At 34.6% G+C, this 22,163-nt stretch overlaps 1 protein-coding gene across 2 annotated transcripts in view; it reads right to left on the bottom strand.

Moving 5' to 3' along the window:
• Positions 1–22,163, bottom strand: part of GALNT3 (polypeptide N-acetylgalactosaminyltransferase 3) — a 42,896-nt gene that overhangs the window by 6,362 nt on the left and 14,371 nt on the right. The window contains exons 1-9 of one of the 2 annotated variants that reach the window (XM_029934461.1): positions 20,590–20,830; positions 17,313–17,932; positions 12,867–13,039; positions 8,273–8,422; positions 6,396–6,630; positions 5,796–5,913; positions 4,084–4,284; positions 1,563–1,694; positions 1,279–1,380 (exon numbers count right to left, since the gene is read on the bottom strand). In XM_029934461.1, the coding sequence (XP_029790321.1) occupies positions 1,279–1,380; positions 1,563–1,694; positions 4,084–4,284; positions 5,796–5,913; positions 6,396–6,630; positions 8,273–8,422; positions 12,867–13,039; positions 17,313–17,827 (1,626 nt within the window). In that variant the 5' untranslated portion in view covers positions 17,828–17,932; positions 20,590–20,830. Of the gene's footprint in view, positions 1–1,278; positions 1,381–1,562; positions 1,695–4,083; positions 4,285–5,795; positions 5,914–6,395; positions 6,631–8,272; positions 8,423–12,866; positions 13,040–17,312; positions 17,933–20,589; positions 20,831–22,163 lie in introns of those variants that run through there. The other variant, XM_029934460.1, reaches the window with a different exon arrangement.

Raw genomic sequence — 22,163 nt, 5'->3', positions numbered from 1 at the left:
TGCATATCTCCATTTCATTCCATAATTACACCTCAATCACTAGCTATGGCCTCTAGGCTTCTGTGTTCCCTCCTTGAGTAGATTAGTTGTTTTGGATGAGGAGGGATTGGAACTAGAATAAGCTGAGGCTAATGAGTAGGAAGAAACATGGAAGAGGACAGACCAGAAGATAAACTGACACTTTCTTAAAAGTGACATCACCAAAGTTCCATCCTGTTAAAATAGGACACAACAAGTATTTAATATTATGAAAATCTTCCACACACATCTTGAACTCCATACCAAAATGCCTGCAATTCACAGAAGAAACACATACCAGCTCCTCTCCTTAGTAGCCCCCTTCCCATTCTTCTCATCCTGTTCTCATTCCCCCCAGCCACCTTACTAACTCTGATGGACCTTTCAAAAAATGTTTTCAAATGTCATCTTTCCAAGGAAGATGTGTGGGCATCCAGTCTAATGCAATCAGATGCCCTCCTCCATACTCTGGAAGTACTCTGAATGCTTTATCCTAGACCTTATTATGCTGGTGGTAAACACTGGTTTTGAAATACAGATTTCCTGAAGGAGATAGAATCTAAATTGCTTGAACCCAGAAGAATACCTGGCTTGGAGGGGTCAGTCAGCGAATTTGTTGAATGAACAAATGAGAAGAGTTCAATCCCTCCAGGAGTTAACTTGGAAAAGGCAGGCAAGGCAAAGAAGCTAAATGCTAAAATTGTATGTTAATAAGTTCTCTGCCCATAGTAGGCCAAACAGTGACATTTGAGTCTTAATTTCTGAAACAGTCAAAGAGTGGTAACAAGTAGATATAAGTCAAGGATAATCAAGAACATGCCTAAAGAACACACTGAAATAATATCATAACCCACAAAAATAACTTATAATACTGCTCTTCTGGTATTAACATTTAATATAATTTGCTATCAAATGCAGTTAAATATAGCCTTTATGTATAACTTTGCAAAATCACCTTGTCAACAGTCCCAAAACATCAAAGATCCACACACAAGACCCTGTTTTTTAATTTCGAATGGCATGACTCTATTATTTTCTCATTTGCCTTTCTACTGAATGGGTAGGGCAACTTCGAATTGTTTTCAGAGTCAGAATGAAAGCAAAAAGAAAGTACTCAGCAATCTTAATTGCCAAACATTATTAACCTAAAAACATTTTAAATACCAATTTACCAAAACAGAAAGCTGCTTTGGGACTTCTGACAACTTACTTGTGTTGGTAAACGCTGAGGAGAAGGGAGGAGGTTTAGGGCGGGCTTACCTGGTTTCCCCCGAGGCCATGACACGTATACAAAATTAATGGTTTGCCTCCTTGATTGTTTTCTCCAACATCCAGACACAAAGGCTGACCAACGCTTTTAATCTAAAGAGAAATTTTCAAGTTTTAAGAATTTTTTCAATTGATTCCAGGAAGTAGTATTAATAAATAGTAATATAAAATCTCAAAAGCAATGAACCGGGAAGTATTTCAGCAATTTTCACTGAACCACATAAGTGTTTGTGGCAAGGCATAAACCAAGTAAAAGGGAGCAGGAAAATACTCACATATCCAGATATAACAGGATTAAGGTCTGGCACATATGCCTCTGGATAAATAGTGTTCAGATACCATGTAAAATTTTTACATTGAAGGCGGTGCTTTATTTCAAATCTTTTTGAAAGATCACCAAATGATTTCTGGAGAAGAAGAAGTAAAAAGAATGCTTAATCAAAACAGGCACTAACAAAGTAGTTCAAATGCTACTATTTGTATTTTTATTTGGGTCTTAAAGAAAAACTTCTGGGCCAAAATGCAAGATGCAATTTAACTGCACCCACCATTTATTCAGGCAACAAATATGCCTGCCTGCTTGTTTCTGCCTTCAAAGAGAATCACGTTACCACTGTGGTGCTGACATAAAGCTATTTTATTCTTTCTTTGTGCTGCTGGACATCCTCCATGGGCCAAAGATCTCTAGAGAAATGCTGAGGGCCAAGAATTGGTCGTGGGAGCACCCAAAATGGATCCTAATTTTATGCCCAAAAATGATCTGTAAAGTGAGGTGTGAGGAAGCAGGTATAAAGAAACAGTTGCCAATACAGTGTAATTTGTATCTCTTCTCTAGTCAGGACTACAAAAGACGACAGGGTCGCCTGGGTGGTTCAGTCAGTTAAGCCTCCGACTTCAGTTTAGGTCATGATCTCACATTCATGGGTTCGGCTCAGAGCTGGAGCCTGCTCTGGATTCTGTATCTCCCTCTCTCTCTGCCCCTCTCCTTCTCATGCTCTGTCTCTCTCTGTCTCAAAAATAAATAAAACATTAAAAAAATATTTTTCAAAAGACAGTTGGGAATAATTTTTTTTCTAGTTTTTAAGTGTGTTACTTACTCCTAACAAAATAGTAACCATAATAATATATTAATAGAAAAAGCCAAGTTTTCAATAATTGCATTTTATTTTCCTTTATCTTAAAAGGACTAAGAAAAAAATTTTAAAGAGCACTATTAAACTGAAAAAGGTATTTGGTCTATAGGTAAAATTTTAAAGAAAAATTATATTTGGTACCTAAATATATAGAAAGCTTATATAGTCAAGCTTTTCATTTCAATTAAGGAAAATATGTTCTCTGCCAACTTTAATGCCTTGACCACGGGTTTTACCGAAATATATAAACTCTAAGGGACTTCTGACTAGCTTAGGCATTTTATCACAAGATATGTTTGCCCTGTGGTAAAAATAGGGGTTTACTGGCTTGCTTGCCCTTTTGTGGCAGAAAAGGGAGCATAAGCAGCAGTTAGCACCCACTTGCCTGCTTAGCCAAGTACACAATCTGCCCAATTTGTCCTGGTGGCCTTAAATAAAAAGACAGCGATCTGTCCCAGTAGTGCTCTGACTTTGCATCCCACTGACATGTTACAGAAGGTACTGGAGACCACAGAAAAGCTGGAAAGAGGTAACCAGACCTTTCTTTATAACAATCAAAATGTTGACGCCCATTAATCTCAATATATACCCTCTGAAAATCAGCACTGTTTCTTACAAAGGGCTGGGTGCCATTCACTGAAGCATGTTCTTAAAATGTCAAGTTCATGTACCACCGCCAATATTAAAACCTGTTGGAGCTCAGTTCTAATGTATTAAGCATTGCAATTCTGCACAGCTTTTACTATGACAGGTCAGTAACAACAGTGCCAATACATTTGTGAGCACTTACTTCTTTATTTCATAACTACTCTGGGAGATAAGCAAGAATTTCACCTCTCAAGACAGGGAAGAAGAGAGAAGCTTTGCTGAGCACACAACTCATGTTGGGCCAACTCCCAACCACCTTATGAAGTGTCATCCCGTTTTACAGACTCAGAGGGGCTTTGCCAAGGTCCCCGTGCCAGTGAGCAGTGGAACCAGAACCTGAAATAAAAAAGCCTTGATACTTCTGGTTTATTCTCCCGCCACACTCTGATATTGTCTCCATCTCCAGTTCGAAGCCACTTAGCACCTTTATTTAAGTGTTAATTGCATTACCTAAAACCAGTTAAAGTGGTTCCGTTTAATCTTACTTTCTTTGGGTAAAATACGAAACCAAAGCAGTTACAAAAACTAAATATCTTCCATACTTAGAAAGTAACATCAAGTGCAATGCCTAAATTTCTAAAAAGGCATTTTACTTGATTTTTCCTTTAAAAAAAAAATCCTGGCATCAATAAGTTATATGTATGTGTGTGTGTGTGTGTGTATATATACACACATATATTTTTAGAGAGAAGGAGCAAGAGCATGAGCACACAAGGGAAAGGGGCAGAGGGAGAGAGAGAATCTTAAGCAGGTTCCACACTCAGCACAGAGCTAAATGACACGGGGCTCGATCCCATAACCCTGGGATCATGACCTAGGCCAAAATCAAGAGTCAGACACTCAACCGACTGAGCCACCCAGGTGCTCCAATAAGTTATACATTCTGAGTTTAAAAACTCAATTTCAAAATTAACTTTTAAAAATGCATTGCACTTGAACTGACACAAATAAGTCAAAGAGTATGTGAACTTGGTGTGGATTTTTATTGTAATTTAATAGTTTAGCCCTAACTTACTTGTTTAACAATTTTTGCTGCATCTGTGTTTCTCCTATAAAATATTTCCTTGTATTCATCCATCCATACTTCTGCAAGGCGAACTTGGTTGCGAGCAATCACCTGAGTGCCTTTTGGAAAGGTATGAGGGCTTTTGCTGCGAAAGACATGTCCAACAACAGAGCAAGGCATAATCTCCAACTGCCCACCACATTGCCACACCTGATAATTAATGATATTTGTTTAAATTCACAGTATTTATAAAAAAGTGTTGCTTTTAAATTCACCTTTAATATATTAATAAAAACAAAATATAGAAAAGATTTATAATAACTTCACAAATAGTCACTGTCCTCTGCTAGTTTAACTTAAATTCTTAAATATAAAAAAAAGAATTTTATGAAATGGTAAAAAAACTAAAAATAACAAAAGTATACTTTCAGGAAGTATTTTAACAAAATACTGATTTCAGATCTTTCATAAAAATAAAGCCGCACATTTCTTTTTTTTGCAAATTATGTAAACTTTGTAATATATACAAAAGACCAGGACTCTTCTGTATTTGACTTATATCTTCTTATACAAGTTATATGGCCACTTCCCTTGACCAAAGACTCTTCTCTTCTCTGGTGTGAACCAGCAGTCTTGGAGTAAGTGGGCCCAGACACTATTTATCCCTTGCATGTTCAATTTCGTAATTTAGAAAACAATTCCAGATAATAGCAAAGTATTAATCTTTTAAGCTAGCAATCTTAAGCAATCTTAAGCTAGCAATCTTTTAAGCTAGCAAAGTCATTGGTCATTATTAAAGACTCATACCTATTTAGAGATAGAGGGTCAAAAAATGTATTTGCATTATCTCTAAATATAATGGAAAATTATTAAGTCAATACCTGCTCACTTAAAAATTTTAGCAATCAGTTCTGTCATAAATAGTTACCATGCAAAAAATCTAAAATGAAGACATGTTTAATAATCTGTGCTAGCATTAGGGTAAGAGATCATATGAGAAAACTCAGTCATATTTTTAATTCAACAAATTGTGTGTGAGATCCTACATGTGCTAGGGGTTGGGAATACTTAAATGAATATAATAAGACCCCTCCCTTGAGCAGTTCAAACTTGACTAAGATCATCATTGCCATTATGTGATGGAGCCAGAGCTAAAATTTAAATCTTCTAACTACTAATTGAGTTCTTTTCTCAGTGCTTTCCAGTCTAAAGGATGAAAAATGAATGATAGAGTCATTGTAGAAAATGAACTCATGAAATTAAATAAGTATATGTGGAAACCATCCAAAGTTTTTTTGTTTCTCATTATTAACTTTTAATACTAGAGGGGGGAAAGGTCATTTAGTCCAAAGAGTTAAGGTCTTTTTAAAATTATACATAAATGTTTTTCCATTCTGACTCCCTTGATAATCAATTCATTTCCTGAAGCACTAGATTGAATTATATTTATCTTGGCTGGAATTCAGTAGCTACAAGTGCATTAATTGGTGCTATTGGCTGGACACAGGCATTTAACTGATTCTTCTTGTTACATTGGCAGCAATGAGTAAATATATTAAGTTACATTTTAAAAGGAAATACTATTATTCTAAAATTTCTAGCAGTTGAATCTTAGAAAGCACAACATGTAAAGACTGCACACATCTATGATAATCTGCATCATCCAATTAGAACAAAATGTGTATTTTATTGTCTAATATGTGTTATATTTATAAACTTACTCTGAAAGACATTTCTATATTTTCACCTCCCCAGATTTCCATTTCTTCATCATAAGTTCCAATATATTCAAAATATTCTTTTGATATGGAAAAAAGGCCTCCTGCAAAAGTGGGCGTTCTGAAAAATAATCCATTGTCAAACTTTGTTATAAAAATCAAATAAGAAAAAAATGTTAAAGAATGACTAAATCAAATCACAAATTAGATCACAATTTCAAAAAGTTTTATATAAATTAATAAAAACTAAAAATGCTACCTTCAGAGTCAAGTTTTGTGGGGAGGAGGGAAGCACTTTAAATATATTTTCCCAGAGGAACAAAATTATTAAGTGTCTTCTAACCAAGCCTATAGATTCTTTAGTAATGATTATGAGGAAGACAAAAAGCCTCACTTAATTCTACTTCCTATTTGGTAACAAAATGTGTAAGTAAGTATATGCATAAATGGCTTCTCTATTCCAACGTAGGCTGTGTGTGTTTATTTTGTTAGTGTGAATTATTACCTTGGAGGCAAAAAAACACAACAACTGTAAAAAGCAAAGAGTGAATACATATTCAAACAACTGAACTGCATATAAGGCTTTGGGAGCAATCATCTTACTTAATTGGATAGGTTTCATCTTTCCTTCTTTGCCTCTCATGATCAGGAAGTGATTCCCAGCCAAAGGAAAGGCTCCAGTCAAAGTTCCCACGGTTGTGATTGCTTCCGTAAGGAGAGGGCTTGCTGAATTCAAACGTGTTCAGGTCTATGGATGCAATGTCTGGACTCACCACCGCGGTGTGATTCTCAGCTATTCTGGCCAGCAAAGGTTCTAACCAACCGTAGAAACACTCACCTGGAAGGGAACACAATTCTAATTAATCCAGTGAAACCACTGAGGATTCTCTCTTTTGTTGTATGAAGACGATTTAGAGAAATGAGAATAAGTCATTTGTGTTTTGAACATTTACATAGGGGAGATTTCTTAAAGGTTTCTGGTGATGAGATGAGGGTTGGATGAAAAAGGCATGATTCAGCATAGTTAGGAAATGTTATCTACAGAGGAAGGTTTTTATGTTTTGGTTTTGGTTTTTTAACATGAGAGAGGAAATAAAATGATACTGGCAAGTTTCAGATGATGTGTTTCCCTCTAAAATGTGCCCTGGATCAAAGGCAAGTTCTTGCTGATCCATGCCACCTAACCCCAAAAGTGTTCTGATTTACATAAACCTGTCTCCCTCAGTAAAATATAGTAACAAAATCTTCATTCTCTACGTCTTAGGAGAAAATAAGTCAAGGAGTCAGAATATTCTGATGTCAGCAGTTGGAGGGGGACCATTCAAACCTGTTCCAGGCCTAATGGAAAGTGGGGGCAAAGGAATCGCATACAAAGTCTGGGTCCTGGCTGGGGGCCAAGTCCAGGAGACTCAGTCCTATCTCAATCTCCCCATCAGGCAGAGTTTGGCAGTTATTAATAGGGCCACTTGGCATCAAAAAGGATCATTAAATACATTTGCCTCAGAGGAAGAATGCCCAGTCTGACATAATTGTAATTTGGACCAGGAGAGGTAATACTGGAGAATGAACCATTTCCTTTTCAAAACATTTCCCTTGTGTTACCTATAGACCTCTCTTCATTGGAAGGCCAGGTATTAAGGGAGCACTGGATATGAAAGCTCTAAAGATATTCAAGTCTAAAACCTTTCTGTAATAATTAGCATATGACCAAAACCATTTGTCAGGTCAAACATAATCTAATGGTGAGCCAGTTCAATTCAAAATGAAATAGTCATACAAAGAGTGTAATCCAGTAAATTTATAGCTGAAGGACTAAGGGACATTTTAGTAATTCCTAATATGCCCACTAAAATTGACTCTAAAATACTTCCTAAATACTTTAAAATCACTGACACTAGAGAACAAAACCATTAAAAATAAAGGGGAAAAACAGTGGCAACAAAAATAAACAAAAATTGATACTATTCATAGAAAAGATACCAGAAGTTGGAAGGGGGCATCTCTAACTTAGTACAAGAGGAACGTGCATATCTTTGAAAAAAGAATGGAAATACAGAAATTGGAAGTATCACTACCAAGACAAAGTTTAAAGATAAAATTGCTTACACTTAAAAGTTTCATTCATTTTAAACTGTAAGAATCAATAATAATAAGGAAAAACACTTTTTTTTTTGGACACAATGAGCATCTAAAAAAAAAAACCCCAAGCAAGGATCACTCACTGGGAAAGCTGGTCACTGAAGGAAGGATATTGAAATTAAGGAGCCTAAAACACAGAGGAGGTAAGAACTCCACGTGACTGAAGGGAGGCTCCAACCCAGACCTGCACCCTGCTTGGGCTGTCATTGCTGTAAGCACTAGTTGAAAATGATGTTAAAGAAAATACAATTAGTTATTTAAAGAAAGGCCTTCTTCACTCTTTAAGTTAGAAAGAAGTAGAGGGGGAAATGTTACAACTATGTCTATAGAGATATACTTACAGTGAGCATCCAAAAATGTGAGGGTTTCAGCTGTTGCAACTGTCGCTCCTAGCAACCTTGCAGTGATCAGACCTTTTCTCTCTCTTTGTCTGACTATTTTTACGATAGAAAATTGTTTTATATATTCTTCTAGTTTATCATGTAAGTACTCTGTAAGAAAAGAATATCGGGATTAACTTCCTAAGTTTATTTTCATATATGAACATATGAAAGCAAATAACGAAACCACAGGGCAATGATATCTCTACATCTGTCATCTTAACAGGCGATCACATTCTCTCATTAAGATGAAATTATGTCTTTAATTCTTTAAAGAAAAACAATAGCTATATACACAAATCTTAACTTCTGAACAACTAAAACCTATAATGTGGTAACACGGACTTATCCTGTACATGCAATATCAATAAATATATTTTGGGGGGATGGGAGAGACTTCAAGTGGAGTAGGCCCAGGAATTAAGAAGGCTCATTTAGGAATTTGAGAAAACCAGCTAAGGGAGTGAAGGAAACTGAATTTGGCCAAAAAGATATTTGACACATTTTAAAATTGGAATTTAAGTCTAGAAATTTAAAGAAAATTGCCAAGTATCAAAAGGATTCTCTGATACTTAGGCAGTGATCAAAATAATTTAAAACCAAGATGTTGCGGAAAATGGCAAATAAGAAAGTCCAAGGCTAATGCAGTTTAGGGATATTCAAAGTCGGCATAAAAATTTTGAAAGCTTTGGAGTCTCCTGACACAGAATTTTTTCCAGCAAAAATATGAAAGAAGAAAGGAGCGTGTAAGTTAGGAATGGAGCTAAAAATAGGCTAGATCTTTTTAATGGGTAAATAATTTAAGATATTCAACATTCCAATTTGGATGAGACATGATAAGCAAGAGTTAAAACAGTAGGTAAAAGAAAACACATTAATCACATCAGTCAAGTACTTTGAAACTTCTTACGTCTGCTTTTTTTACCAATAAATTCTTGGTTCTTTGTTGAGTATACAAGTGTTCCCTCAGGTGTCCTTCCTGGGCCCGTAGCGCAGCCTCAGAAAGATCTGGGGGTGCTGAGAACATAAGTAAATGTCCTAGGGTAGATGTTTGCTTCTGCCTGATTTTAGAAGCAAACACAGATGACTATATCCATGATTATATATATTTTTTCAGTTTTGCAGTGGTACAGATAAAAGAATTGCTTATTCAAAGCTTAAACATTCATAAAGGATGTGAGAGTCCAGGAACAGCTTCTGTGGAGAATAAATCTACACATTGTTGCTTCAGAATAATAGGCTTTTTCATACCTTCTAAGTACCTCAGAATTAATTCTCTGAAAAACAAGCAGGATTGTAACTTGTCTTAAAATATAAATCATGGGGGTGCCTGGGCGGCTCAGTTAGTTAAGTGTCCGGCTTTAGTTCATGATCTCACGGTTCATGGGTTCAAGCCCTGCATCGGGCTCTGTGCTAAAAGCTCAGAGCCTGGAGCCTGCTTCAGATTCTGTATCTCCCCCTCTCTCTGACCCTCCCCTGCTCACACTGCCTCTCTCTGTCTCTCAAAAATAAATAAATAAATATTAAAAAAAATAAAAAGATATAAATCATGGATATTTCTGCTTTAATCATAGACATAAAATAGAAACTTGTATAAAAACATTTCAAAGGCTCTAACGGGGATAGAATTTTTTTTTAAATGGAGTCACTACAGATTCCTTCAATAAACTGTCCCACTGTTTGAGTTATTAAGGAATTTTTATTGACCCACAACTCCTGATCTTCCTATAAATTCTTATCTGCCCCCTAAATTCAAGCCCCATCCATTCTTGTACCCCATCTGTACAAGGTTAAGAGCACAAAGCTGTGAAATCAGATCTCCCAGGTTTATTTACTTCTAGCACCATTACTTTTAGCTGAGTGACTTTAGGTAAGTTATTTTATTTTACTTGGACCTCAGTTTATCTATAAGATGGGGATAATAGCACTTAGCCTCCCAGGGGATCGCTGTGCATTTAAGACAAGGCTTACCACATTGCCCATGCTCGGAAAACGGTCAGCCTCTTTTGTTTTGCTATCATTGGGACTTAACTATCTCTCTGTCCCTTGATTATCTACATATTTATGCTGCTCTTCCCTAAACCAATTGAAACCACGGACTATAGTTTCTACATCACAAGCTCCTTTACAACTACTAGGGACACATTTTCTACAGTGGGTACTCATTAAATCTTTGATTCAATATGACAAATTAATCACATTAGTATGCAAAAATATCCCTCACCAAGAAAACTGTTGCATATTCACTGTCAATGCTAGAAAAGAATTGAAATATTCAGACCCTTTGACCAAGCAGTCTAACCTACCAAAGATACAATTCAAAAGAAAGGATATTCAGGACCGTGGGGTATATACTAACAGGGTGAGATAAGTGAAGGTGAATGGTAAAATAAGTAAAATGCATCTAGTCCATCATGGTCATTCATTAAAAATAAAGTTTTGAAGGTAAAAGAAATGGGCTAATAATATTACATGAAAATGTCAGATTTCAAAATCGGATTTCGGACATAGATATAACTAGGTAAACATTCTTTGTTTATTTAGCAGCGATCAAGAGAGAAGAAGCAAAATTAAAATTAAATAGGAAGATTATAGTTGGATATCACTTTTCTTTCTGATTTCCTTTAATTCTATTAATTTTGTTTGAATAATAGAGGTTGCCTTCAACTGAAGGCTTATTACAAGTAGCCTTACTGTGACCCTAATTTCTCACTGCTTGAAAACTCAAAAACAAATAAAAACCATCTGAGAATAAAGCTCAAAAAACCAAAGAGGGATTATTTTTTCTTTTTACAATATAACATATGAGAGGCCTGCAGAACTTAATCAAATGTCACTTAAAACTCAATGGGCTGCAAGGGTGCCAGAGTGGCTCAGTCAGCTGGGTGTCCTACTCTTTATTTCAGCTCAGTTCATGACCTCATGATTCAGGAGACTGAGCTCTGCATCGGGCTCTGTGCCGCCAGGCAAGAACCTGCTTGGGATTCTCTCTTTCTCTCTCTTTCTGTTTGCCCCTCTCCTGCTCATGCTCTCTCTCTCTCTCAAAATAAATAAACATGAGAAAAAAATCTTTATGGACTGCAGACCAAGTAGAAACAATTTTTAAAAATCATAACATTTCAAGCAGTAAATAAATCAGTTGGTTACAATTAGGTGATGATATAACCTGGGTAAGAGGACTGGAGATTCAAATCTGAGACCCCTAGGCACTGTGTACCCACATGCAGGGAACCTGAATTCTAAAACGTCCCCATTTGGTGAATACATTTCACGTCCACATCAAACATCTCTCATGATAAGCAACCTTATTCCACCTAGATGTTAATTTAACTTGAAAACAATCTCAATTCATTCATGACATTTTATTTTGAAATTATAGAAATGTTTAGGATTGTATGTAGAAATAATTAAATAAGCCAGGTTAGTAACTTTATGCTTTATTCACTTATTATCATTTCTTAAGTCTGGATACATCTTGTTATTGATAACGTGCCACTTAGTAATTATTGCAGTATTTTTTTCTTTTTTCATGGTACACAAATTAATGGTTTATCTTAAAATAGAGGTTTCTTTGGGTTAGATGAAAGAGTATTACTATCCCTATTTTATAGATAAGGAAACAGCTAGTTAGTATTGGAGTGAGAATTTGACCTTAAAGAATCAGGCTCCAAACTCAACTCATTCAGGAATAAATTTTGTGATCACTGAAATAATCTATATCTTTTTGGTATTTAAAATAATCATAATGTTTGAAAAATTTAGCAAATTAGGGTATTTGTCTGATTAGCCTTGTTATTCTAATATAAAATGTATAATTCAGTAACTGACAATTGATTTGTAATTTTAAGTAGAAATGCAGTAAAGAATTCAACTAACTTTGTAAACAATATTGGAATACTTAGCAGCCAAAATAAAACATCATCTTCAATGATTTTTAAATACCCATTTATATTATTAATGTGTTCTTTATATTAACTCATCTAATTTTCAAAATGATCCTAGGAGTTACTTATTATTTATATATTTCCTCAATTCTAAGCTGCACCATGAGATGCTTATTATCCATGCCATCTTCGTGTAATTGGCTATGAGGGCTTTTTATTCCAGGGGCATATAAACTAATGATGTATTGTGCAATAATTTGATGAAATATGGCATTTCCTCCATTTTACAGATAAAGAAGCTGAGGCATAAAGTTAAATAATTTGCCCTAGTTACACTGCTGGATAGGACCAGAACTGGGATTCAAACCAAGGCAGCCTGACTCAAGGCTCAAGTTTGTGTTCTTAACCACTATGCTTTACAATAAAAGTCTTATTTGAGGACTACAAAGTTAGAAGTCGTGGTACTTCATATGTTTCTGAACTTTAAAATATTTAAGTATGGACACCCTTGGATTCTACTTTCATCCATCATACCCATCATCCAATGTATTATATTCAAGCTCTGAGGTGGCATATAGAGAGAACAATACAATCAAACAGACTTTGGACAACATCAATATCACATGGATTTACTTGGAAAACAACACTCTCATGTGCATGTACTTTCTTACCATCTACACTAGCATCATCCACCAAAATGATTTCCTTCAGCAGTATGGCGGGGGAAGAATAAAGCACACTGTGGACAGTTCTAAGCAGCGTGGACCAGGCTTCGTTATGAAAAACTATTATGACACTGGTGGTAGGTAGGGGAGGGCAGCGCTTAAATTTTTGTTCAATACATCTAGAAGAAGTCAAAGAAGTAGAACAATTATGAATTTTATTACTTTATTTCAGAGCTATGCCATTACTAAAATTATTATTTAGCCATTATCACCAATAGAAACAATAGCAGACAATTTTTTTTCTATGTTGACCTTAATGCTATGCAAATGTAAATAGATCAAAACAAAAATTTTTACACAGAGATCTTGTCCACTGATACAGAGTCCATATCAAGGATTAAAACATGTTATTTTAAGTTTTCTCAACAATATAATTTTATATATAAATAGCACTTTAAATAGGAAAAATAACCTACAAGTGAGACAACCTATAACAATGGCAAATACTTGTAATTGCTCAAATAAAAACCAATTTTTCTCCCCCCTTGGGGAAATCATCCATTTTTATTACCTCCAATTTTTAAAAAAATTTTTAAAAACGTTTTTATTTATTTTTGAGAGAGAGAGAGAGAGACAGCGTGAGCATGGGAGGGTCAGAGAGAGAAGGAGTCACAGGATCTGAAGACAGGCTCCAGGCTCTGAGCTAGTGGTCAGCACAGAGCCTGACGCGGGGCTCGAACCCACGAACCGTGAGATCATGACCTGAGCTGAAGTTGGACGCTTAACTGACTGAGCCACCCAGGTGCCCCAGTTGGCTCCAATTTTTTTTTTAACAGTGCAATTTCAGGGGCACCTGGTGTCTCAGTCAGTTAAGTGTCTGACTCTTGGTTTCAGCTCATGATCTCATGGTTTGTAGGATCAGGCCCTGCATCAGGCTCCATGCTGATAGCACGGAATCAGTTTGGGATTCTCTCCTTCCCCTCTTTCTCTGCCACTCTCTGTGTATGCACATGCATACACATTTTGTCTCTCAAAAATAAATAAACTTTAAATAGTGCAACTTTATTAAATGAATATTCATCTTTGTAGGGATTATTACTTTCCTATGTATGTAATATTTTTCAAGTTTTTAAGTCAATTAACTTACTCTCTACTTGAACCAAAAGGGGAAACATGGCTTACTATAAAATCTATTTTTTTATGATCTTCATTATTCAGCAAGACTTAATAAGCTGCTACCATGTGCCATATGCCATGCTGTGTTAAAGATTTTGCTCTAGTAATTTGATCGATAGTTTAATTAAATAAGACCTGGCATTTTAAAATACTAAACTTAAAAATTTTAAATAAAATCCTAAATCCATGTCAAAAGTTATATAATCTTTTTGCCATATGAAACATTGATAGGCACAAGGAGATAGACCGTAAGTAGTTTCTGGCTGATTAATGGCACTAACCATAAGCTAAACACATTAGTTACAAATTGATCTTGAATTCATTTTTATAATAATATCTTCCTCAATGAAAATAATCTTCATAAGAAGCTGTTGGGTGTGAGTGGATCTGTACAGTCTCCAGCCTCTGAGCCTGAAGCTGACCATAGTCCCTTGCCTACTGAGGATCAAAAGATATAACAGAGTAGAAGGCTTCAAAACACTATAAAACCAAACAAAGTGACCCTGGGACATAAAATATGTGCGGTCTTTGGTAAAGATAAATAATCTTTACGTTCACTTAAAAATCATAAATGGTTATACAATTTTAGACAACAGAATATAAAATCCTCCCTCTCAAAAAGTACTATAAATACAGTGTGTGAACAACCAAGCAGTGCTGTTCAAACGCAAAGACAGGAAGTAAGTCATTCACTTACAGAGGTAAAAGCCTAACACACATCAAACGCTGTGTGAGGGAAACAGAGCCCCCAGTATGATTCCAGAGGCCTGGGAAAGCCACCCAAAGAAAGATGTTTTGTAAGTTCTCATCATTCCGTTTATAGGCGTCCCTCAGTTTGAATGTTCAGATACTATTCTGAGAGGCGGTCTTCCGCGTGGAATATTAGTAGTGATAAACAAACAATTAGGTTGAGGATAAAGTACTAACAGAGGGGGTCAACACCGCTAAATAAGAAAAGGGAAGGTTATGAGTGAAGTGATTTTGCTCTCTCGTGCCTTCATGATTTCAAACACATATGCATAGTCAGAAGCAAATAATCACATTCATCCTCACTGACAGATGAAAACAAATGATTTATTTTAAAGTGAATTTTGGATAAACTAAGTAGAAATAAGGTCCAAACACAAACTACCTATTCAAAATTACTCTTGACTCACAATTACATAATAATGAATGACTAAATATAAGCTTGTATTTTTAAGACATAAAGGTTTACAAACCAACATAAATTAAAAGTAAAAATTATTTTAAAACTCCATGCTATTTTTCTTTTTAAAAAATTTTAAAAACCTTATGATTTATTGTCTTTAAAGCATTTGTCAGAGGGGTTGGGATTAAAACAAAAACCTTACCTACATTTATTTGTCACGTGACTAATTTAATATTAATCAAGAATTACAAAAAGGTTTTAAAATTTTAAATATAAAACTTCACAAAAACTCACATTAATAAAATGTGATCACTTTAATCTTGCAAGGCTTTCCCTTAGTTTAAGCTAGGATTTATTTGCTTAACTGATAACTACTAACATCAAGTAAAGGTGACATGTTATAGCATGAATGCAAGTGATAAAATTCCACAGTATGATTTCATAAACCCCATTTTTTCTGAAACAATAAAAAAACATGTTAAACTTAGGTGTTAGATATTGTTTCACATGTCATTTAAAGTAGTTAAATTAAATAACTTGCCAAACTTACTCAAATCATTTGTAAAATTTGGCATATAGATATGTGCTTAAATTATCAATCTGAATTTGGGAGACACTGGATCTATATTTTCAGTAAGCATGAAAATGATCAGCAATTCTTTAGAAAATGTGTTCCTCACTGATATAAGTTAAATTTTTTAAAAAGTGCTAAATCTTCACCAATTCTTCACAGTTCTAGGTATCCAATTCTTATCCAAAAAAGGTTCTTTAAATAGTTGTTTTTCACTTACAATGATTTCATTATTGAGTATTATTGTAGCTCCTCAATGCTAAAATGAGAAAAAAAAAATACTTGAGCTGACATTGACTGTCATGTCAAAGAATAAAAATTATGCTTCTTGATTTGTGATGTGGATTGCTTTTCAGTCAAGACCTCTCCCCAAATCAGTCAAATGCAATACTGTATTTTAACTATTAACATAAGAAAGAAATAATTCTGTGTCTTTTTAAAAAGATAGAATATTTTACAGATATTCATTTGTTTCTTCATACATTCATTTTAAAATGATTAGGACCTTAACCTTGAGTCACACACATTACAACAGAGAGACAGAAGTCTAATCTCCCCAACTTCAATATTAAGGGACTCATAGTTAGAACAAGTATTCATGATCATACATCTAGAAAAATATGAGTGAAGCCATAGACCTAAGTCTATCAAAGTTCTTTTCTTCAGGTGCACTTCCAAATGTAATTCTATTATAACCAGAAAGCAAAATATGTAGGCATTGCTTGCTTAGTTTGTCTATCTTATACTTTCAACAAATTAACAAATGATTTGAAAAGTGTTGGAATTTGTTTTAGTTATTTGAATTCAAATAGAGCATTTGCACACCACCTCAAAGATAACAATGGACAGAGCATAGTAGAATCTGGAGGGAAACCAGAATAAAAATACTGTATACTTGAGGTAACATGTAAACAAAGTGACATAAAAAGCAATGCTGGCCTCTCAGAAGCTAAAGAGAGACAATTCTATACATATGATAACTTATTCAACAAAACTCTAGAGAAAAAAATCATAATTTAATTAGCAATGTAACAATATTGTTCTTTAAAAGAAAGGTTACAAAAGGTTACAACGCATTCTGAAATACAATTACAGTACTGAAAGTAGCCACAAAGTCTCTGACTTAGTTCATAGAAGATTCTTATCTAACAGTTCCAACTGTTTAAACATTTCTATTCTACAGCGATACACAGAGGAATAGAAACAGATCCTCTAACTCCCACATCTCCCATAAAAAGTGTCCAATATTCCCTTCTTAATAGATTAGAAAACTAATGCATTTTAGAATAAAGAATTTCTTTGTGGTTCTACAGAAATCAGATCTAAAATTCAGAGTCCTAATTTGTAAGGTAACAACTTTCCATGTCTGCAATACCTCCCCCAAGCATAGATATTGATAGCTTCAATAATAATAAACAAACATAATTAAATTAAACAGCAATTGCTGATATTTTGCCTCAGAGAGTGACTAAAGAACAAGCAAATTCCTTAGCTAATTCCCCTCCCCTGCAAACTCTAATGTTAAACAGTAAACAATGAATATTCTTCAACATACTCAGGAGGTCGAGTGTCTGGTCCAAGATCTCGGTGTAGAGAAATCCTGTCACTTGCAAAAGCATTAAAACAGTGTTTTGCTTCTCCACGTTCTTTTTCCTTCTGCTCTTCAATACTTAAATTGGTTGTCTTGAATGCTTTACCAGAAGCACCAGGTGCATTAGAATCCTGAGGTGGGCGGTCAAGAACAGGCTTCAATTCTGCTGCTGTATAATATCCTTGCAAACAGGGTCTCTCACCGGCATCAATGTTTTGCCTGACAGGTGCCCCTATTTGCATTTTTGGCATTGCATCTTTAATATTGTTTACAGCTTCTAGCATTAAATCAAACATCTTGTTTTTGTTTTTTATGTTTCTTTCCATCCTTGATTCCTCTTTGGAATATTGAACACTTACTTCTCTTTGCATTAAAATCAAAAATATTATAAAGAAAAAAACTACTGCACCAAGCTTCCAGAACTTTTTATGATAATGTCTTTTAAGATGTAATTTTACTAGTCGCTTTAGGTGAGCCATTCTGACATTAAAAGCTTGCCACTTGACAAATAACAGAATTTCCTCTGTTACTTATACTTTTTATCATAGATTTGCTGGCAAGAAGGTTTCATTAAATGGTAATACCTATAAACGAAAATGATAAATGGCATTAGTAGCTATTCATTCCTATAGGCATGGTTCAATTGATTCATTCAACCAACAACTAAACATAAGCTATAAACAACTGTACTCTTATGGTTAACAAAAATACAAAGATATCTTGCTCTCAAACAAACTATCCTTTTGAAAGAACACATTTGCTATAATTAGGTATAGTCTACTGAGGCTATATTACGGATTTCTCTCCAATAGAAAATACCCTGTGAATTATGGCTAATATCTATTATATGATATGCATACAAATATTTTTATAAACATAGAGTTCCTTTTTTAAAAAAGGTACCTTAACTCAATGACCAAGGGGCTAAAGGACTTCACTGAATGAATTATAAAGAAAGGGGGAAATCCGTAAGAAGGCAAAGGTATACTGACAGGCATAAAATAGTGGCTTTTATTTTATAGAGTTTGTCCTCAAGTTATGAACCTCTACTCCAACTAAACCAGTTGAGATTGTAAGTAGCTTTCATAAGTAAACTGGCACACTCTTAAATTTATTCACTTGATAATACCTGTGAATCCTGACAAAACTACTAAAAACTAGAAAATTAAGAGTGTCTAAGATGTTGTTACACCACAGCTATTTTCAATAGCTCCCACAAATACAAAATCTAATGGCAAAAAGAAGATGGTACTGAGCTTTACTTGAAGTGACTCTAAAGAGGCAACAGAGATCTCTGAGTTACAAAAGCAGAATTTGGTTTGATAAATACTGAGTTAACCCTAAAAACAGACAACGTGTTTACTAAAGTCTAATAGGGACCACCAGAAGCAAAATAAAGGAAAAGTAAAAAAGAGAACATTGATGACAGCCTGATGATCTTTCTGATGTTTTAAAAAATGGAATATGAAGGGGGTTTCAGTACATAATTACATACCCTGCACCATTATACGCTGTCAAATTTGCAGGCACAAAGGGGAAGGAGAATGCTTGTTCTCCCTACATTCTAAACATATTTTAAGGAAAATTTAATTTATAGATGTGAAAACTTTGACACTTTATTCAGTTTTTCTTCCAAAGAGATCACTAAATTTAAAATTAAAAATCCAAGTTCTAAGATGGATTCTCTGGCCTTTAGTAAAAAAATTTTAAGCTAAATAAACAAAATAGGCAGAACTTGAATATTTCTATATACTATTTCTAATTAGAAAAATAACATGTGTGTGTATGTATGTGTGTGTGGATATATGTATGGAATAAGCACTTTGGTTTCAAAAGATAATTCAATTATAATGTATACTGCCCATAAAAATGAAATTCTAATATCCCTTTGTTTTCATTGCTTTAAAAGTCTCATGTAAGGATTAAAATAATCTGGTACAGCTTTTTACATTATTTAAAGACATAATATAGTTTTAGAACCAGACAATTGTTACTTGTATGTATGTAAGCTAGGTCAGAAATCTGAGAAGAATCAGTTGGTCTCCTTACGATGTATTAATACCACATAAAACAAGAAAGAGTCCAGGGAAAGCATACAGTAAAGGGAGATGACAAAATAGATACTTCTATAGCAGTGATGGTTTTCCCAAAATATTATATGTCCAAAATCATATTTGAGGGTAGGCTGGGGAATGAGAAAGAAAGATGGAATTTATGAGGTAGTTGGAAGAAAGTTCTTTTTCAGGAATCAATTATAAACTAGAGGAGTTATGCATCAGTAGGGCAATAATCCTATCATTGTATGTGTGTCTGAGAAGTCACTCAGTTAGCAGATTTTAGTTTAAGATGTCTCTCATGAGGGAGTCAAGGAAGCTCTCGAAGGACACATATGTCTCCCTTATTCATGATTGTTTTTCTGGCACTTATGCTGTTGGAAACAATGAGCACCCAATAAATGTTTTTGACAGGAAAAGGAAAGAAAGACCAAGATTTGGTTTATTAGAAATAATAATCTACTTTTGTTAAATGCTGATTAGGTCCCTGATACTTTAATATTACACAGGTTCTCATGTAATCTTCCAACAATCTTGAGAATCTTTGCCCACAAACACTGAGAATCAAATAGATTAAGTGGCTTGGCAAGGCCATTCAGTTTAAGTGGAAGGGCAGTACTCTCCTGTGTTCAAACTCAGGTCTGATATAAAATACTAAGCTTTTCACTCCTGACACCGATATTGTACTGTATGTTTCTAACTAAAATTTACATGTAAAAAATTGCTAAGCTTTTAGCTGAAGTTATCTGAAATAAGATCTTTAAGGGTCAAGAAATGACATTCTAAATGTAAGGAGATAAGAAGAAAACCTAAGGAAAGAAGTACAAATAACTTCATACCGGTAAGGTTTTCTGGGCAATTAAGTTAAACACACACACACACACACACAGGAACGCTGGGGTGGCTCAGTCAGTTGAGTGTCCAACTTGATTTTGGCTCAGGTCATGATCCCAGGGTTATGGAATCATGCCCCATGTCAGGCTCCTTGCCAAGTAGGGAACATGTTTGAGATTTTCTCTCTCTCTCCCTCTGCCCTTCCACCCCTCTTGTGTGTATTTTCTCTCTTTATAAAAGGAAAATAAAAATGAAAATAAAAACCACACAGCTGTTTTCAGAACATGTTTTAGGAAATAAAGACTGAGGATGAGATTGTAGATTTTATCAGAGGAGGATTAAGAAATTGAGACCTTTTATTGGCATAGTCTACTAGAGTAGTAACATGATGCTTTGCTCTTTTCAGGTTATTTCAGAAGGGAATAGTCTTCTTTTATCAATTGTTGATCACTTGAAGATTCTGACATAAATCTCCCAGGGATTTTTAGATGACTCTTCTGTCCTTTGCTGCTCATGTGCAATATCAGGCTTCCATTAATGATAAATTACATTCAACATTAAGCATCTCTATTAGTGGTCTTCAACTCTGGATACACATTAGCAGAAAGCTGTTTAAAAAGAGTGTCTCCCCTCTAGAGAGTTTGATTTAACTGTTTTAGGGGCAGGGCCTAGGTCCTGCTTTTGTGGTTATTTTAGGCTCTTCAGAAAATTCTAAAGGGCAGCAAGGGCTAAGAACCACTGGTGTAGGTCACAAGACTTTAAGCAAATCAAAACTGGCATTTGATAGGGAAATGACTGCATCTAACCAAGAGCAACCACACCATTAGTTTCTAATACTCCAAAGACAGGTTTTTCAAAATAGAATGCTGATATAAAATGAGCAAAAGTTATGTTGATGTGGAGAGATAAGATGAAATCCAAAGCAAGAATGATCCAAAGTTTCCTGAAAGGGCTGAGAAATTAATGCTGACATAAATGAGGCACTGGGGCTTTACTGCAAATTATGGCGTTGTAAAATTAGTATTAAAATATTATATGCCCATCATAAAGATGGGAAAACTCAGATTCTGTGCAATAAAATACATAATCCAAAAGACACACAATAAATGAATGAGTTGAACGAAACAGGATTCTTAACTCTTATGTCTAGAAATAACATCATGTTCCTAAACCTCACTATTTACCAAATTTGAAGACTATGTGAAAACAGCCAATGAAACAAAGCAGATTTCTCTTAATATCAACTTCCAATTAAACTCAGAAGTTTCAGAAATGAATAAACAACAACAACAAAAACCCCAGACCAACAGCAAATTCAGGATATAAAAATGATTAGCATATAAAGATCTTATTCTTATTGTACTTTCCAAAACCTTTAAACACACCTATCTAAAATTTGCTAATTATGAAAAGTCAGATTCACAGGAGAGATTAATATTATGAAATACTTTGTTAAACTAGAAAAAAATTAATTTAAATTCAAAGACCTAAATTCTAAATTATTGTAAGTTTCTAAAATTAGAAAAAAAGTTAAAATTCAGAGGCCTTCTTGTTCTTAAAAAATATCAATCTATATGCTATAATATATGTAAACATTACAAAAAGGCATTAATAACAAAAACATGCACAAAATGATACTTTAAAATGACTAAAACAATATCCATGAATCTAACAGTCTGTGAGATGAGGTTAAAAATCAATGGGTTATTCTCAGGGGTAAAAATATGTTGCTATCTGAATAGAAAAGACCGAAATATCACAAATTAAAATAACTACAGAGCTGTGGCTTTCAGGTATGCAGACTATAGTTTCTTTAACTTTAATGTAACAATGAGTCACCTTGAGGATATCATTTAAATGCAGATTCAAACTGGAAAAGATCCATTTTAGTCCAGTTGTCCCTTGCAGGTGGAAACAGACACATTGC

The sequence above is a fragment of the Suricata suricatta genome, chromosome 3, assembly GCF_006229205.1.
Source record: "Suricata suricatta isolate VVHF042 chromosome 3, meerkat_22Aug2017_6uvM2_HiC, whole genome shotgun sequence".
Classification (NCBI taxonomy): Eukaryota; Metazoa; Chordata; class Mammalia; order Carnivora; family Herpestidae; genus Suricata; species Suricata suricatta.
Note: the sequence above shows the minus strand (reverse complement) of the source record. Positions and strands in the feature narration are given on the sequence as shown.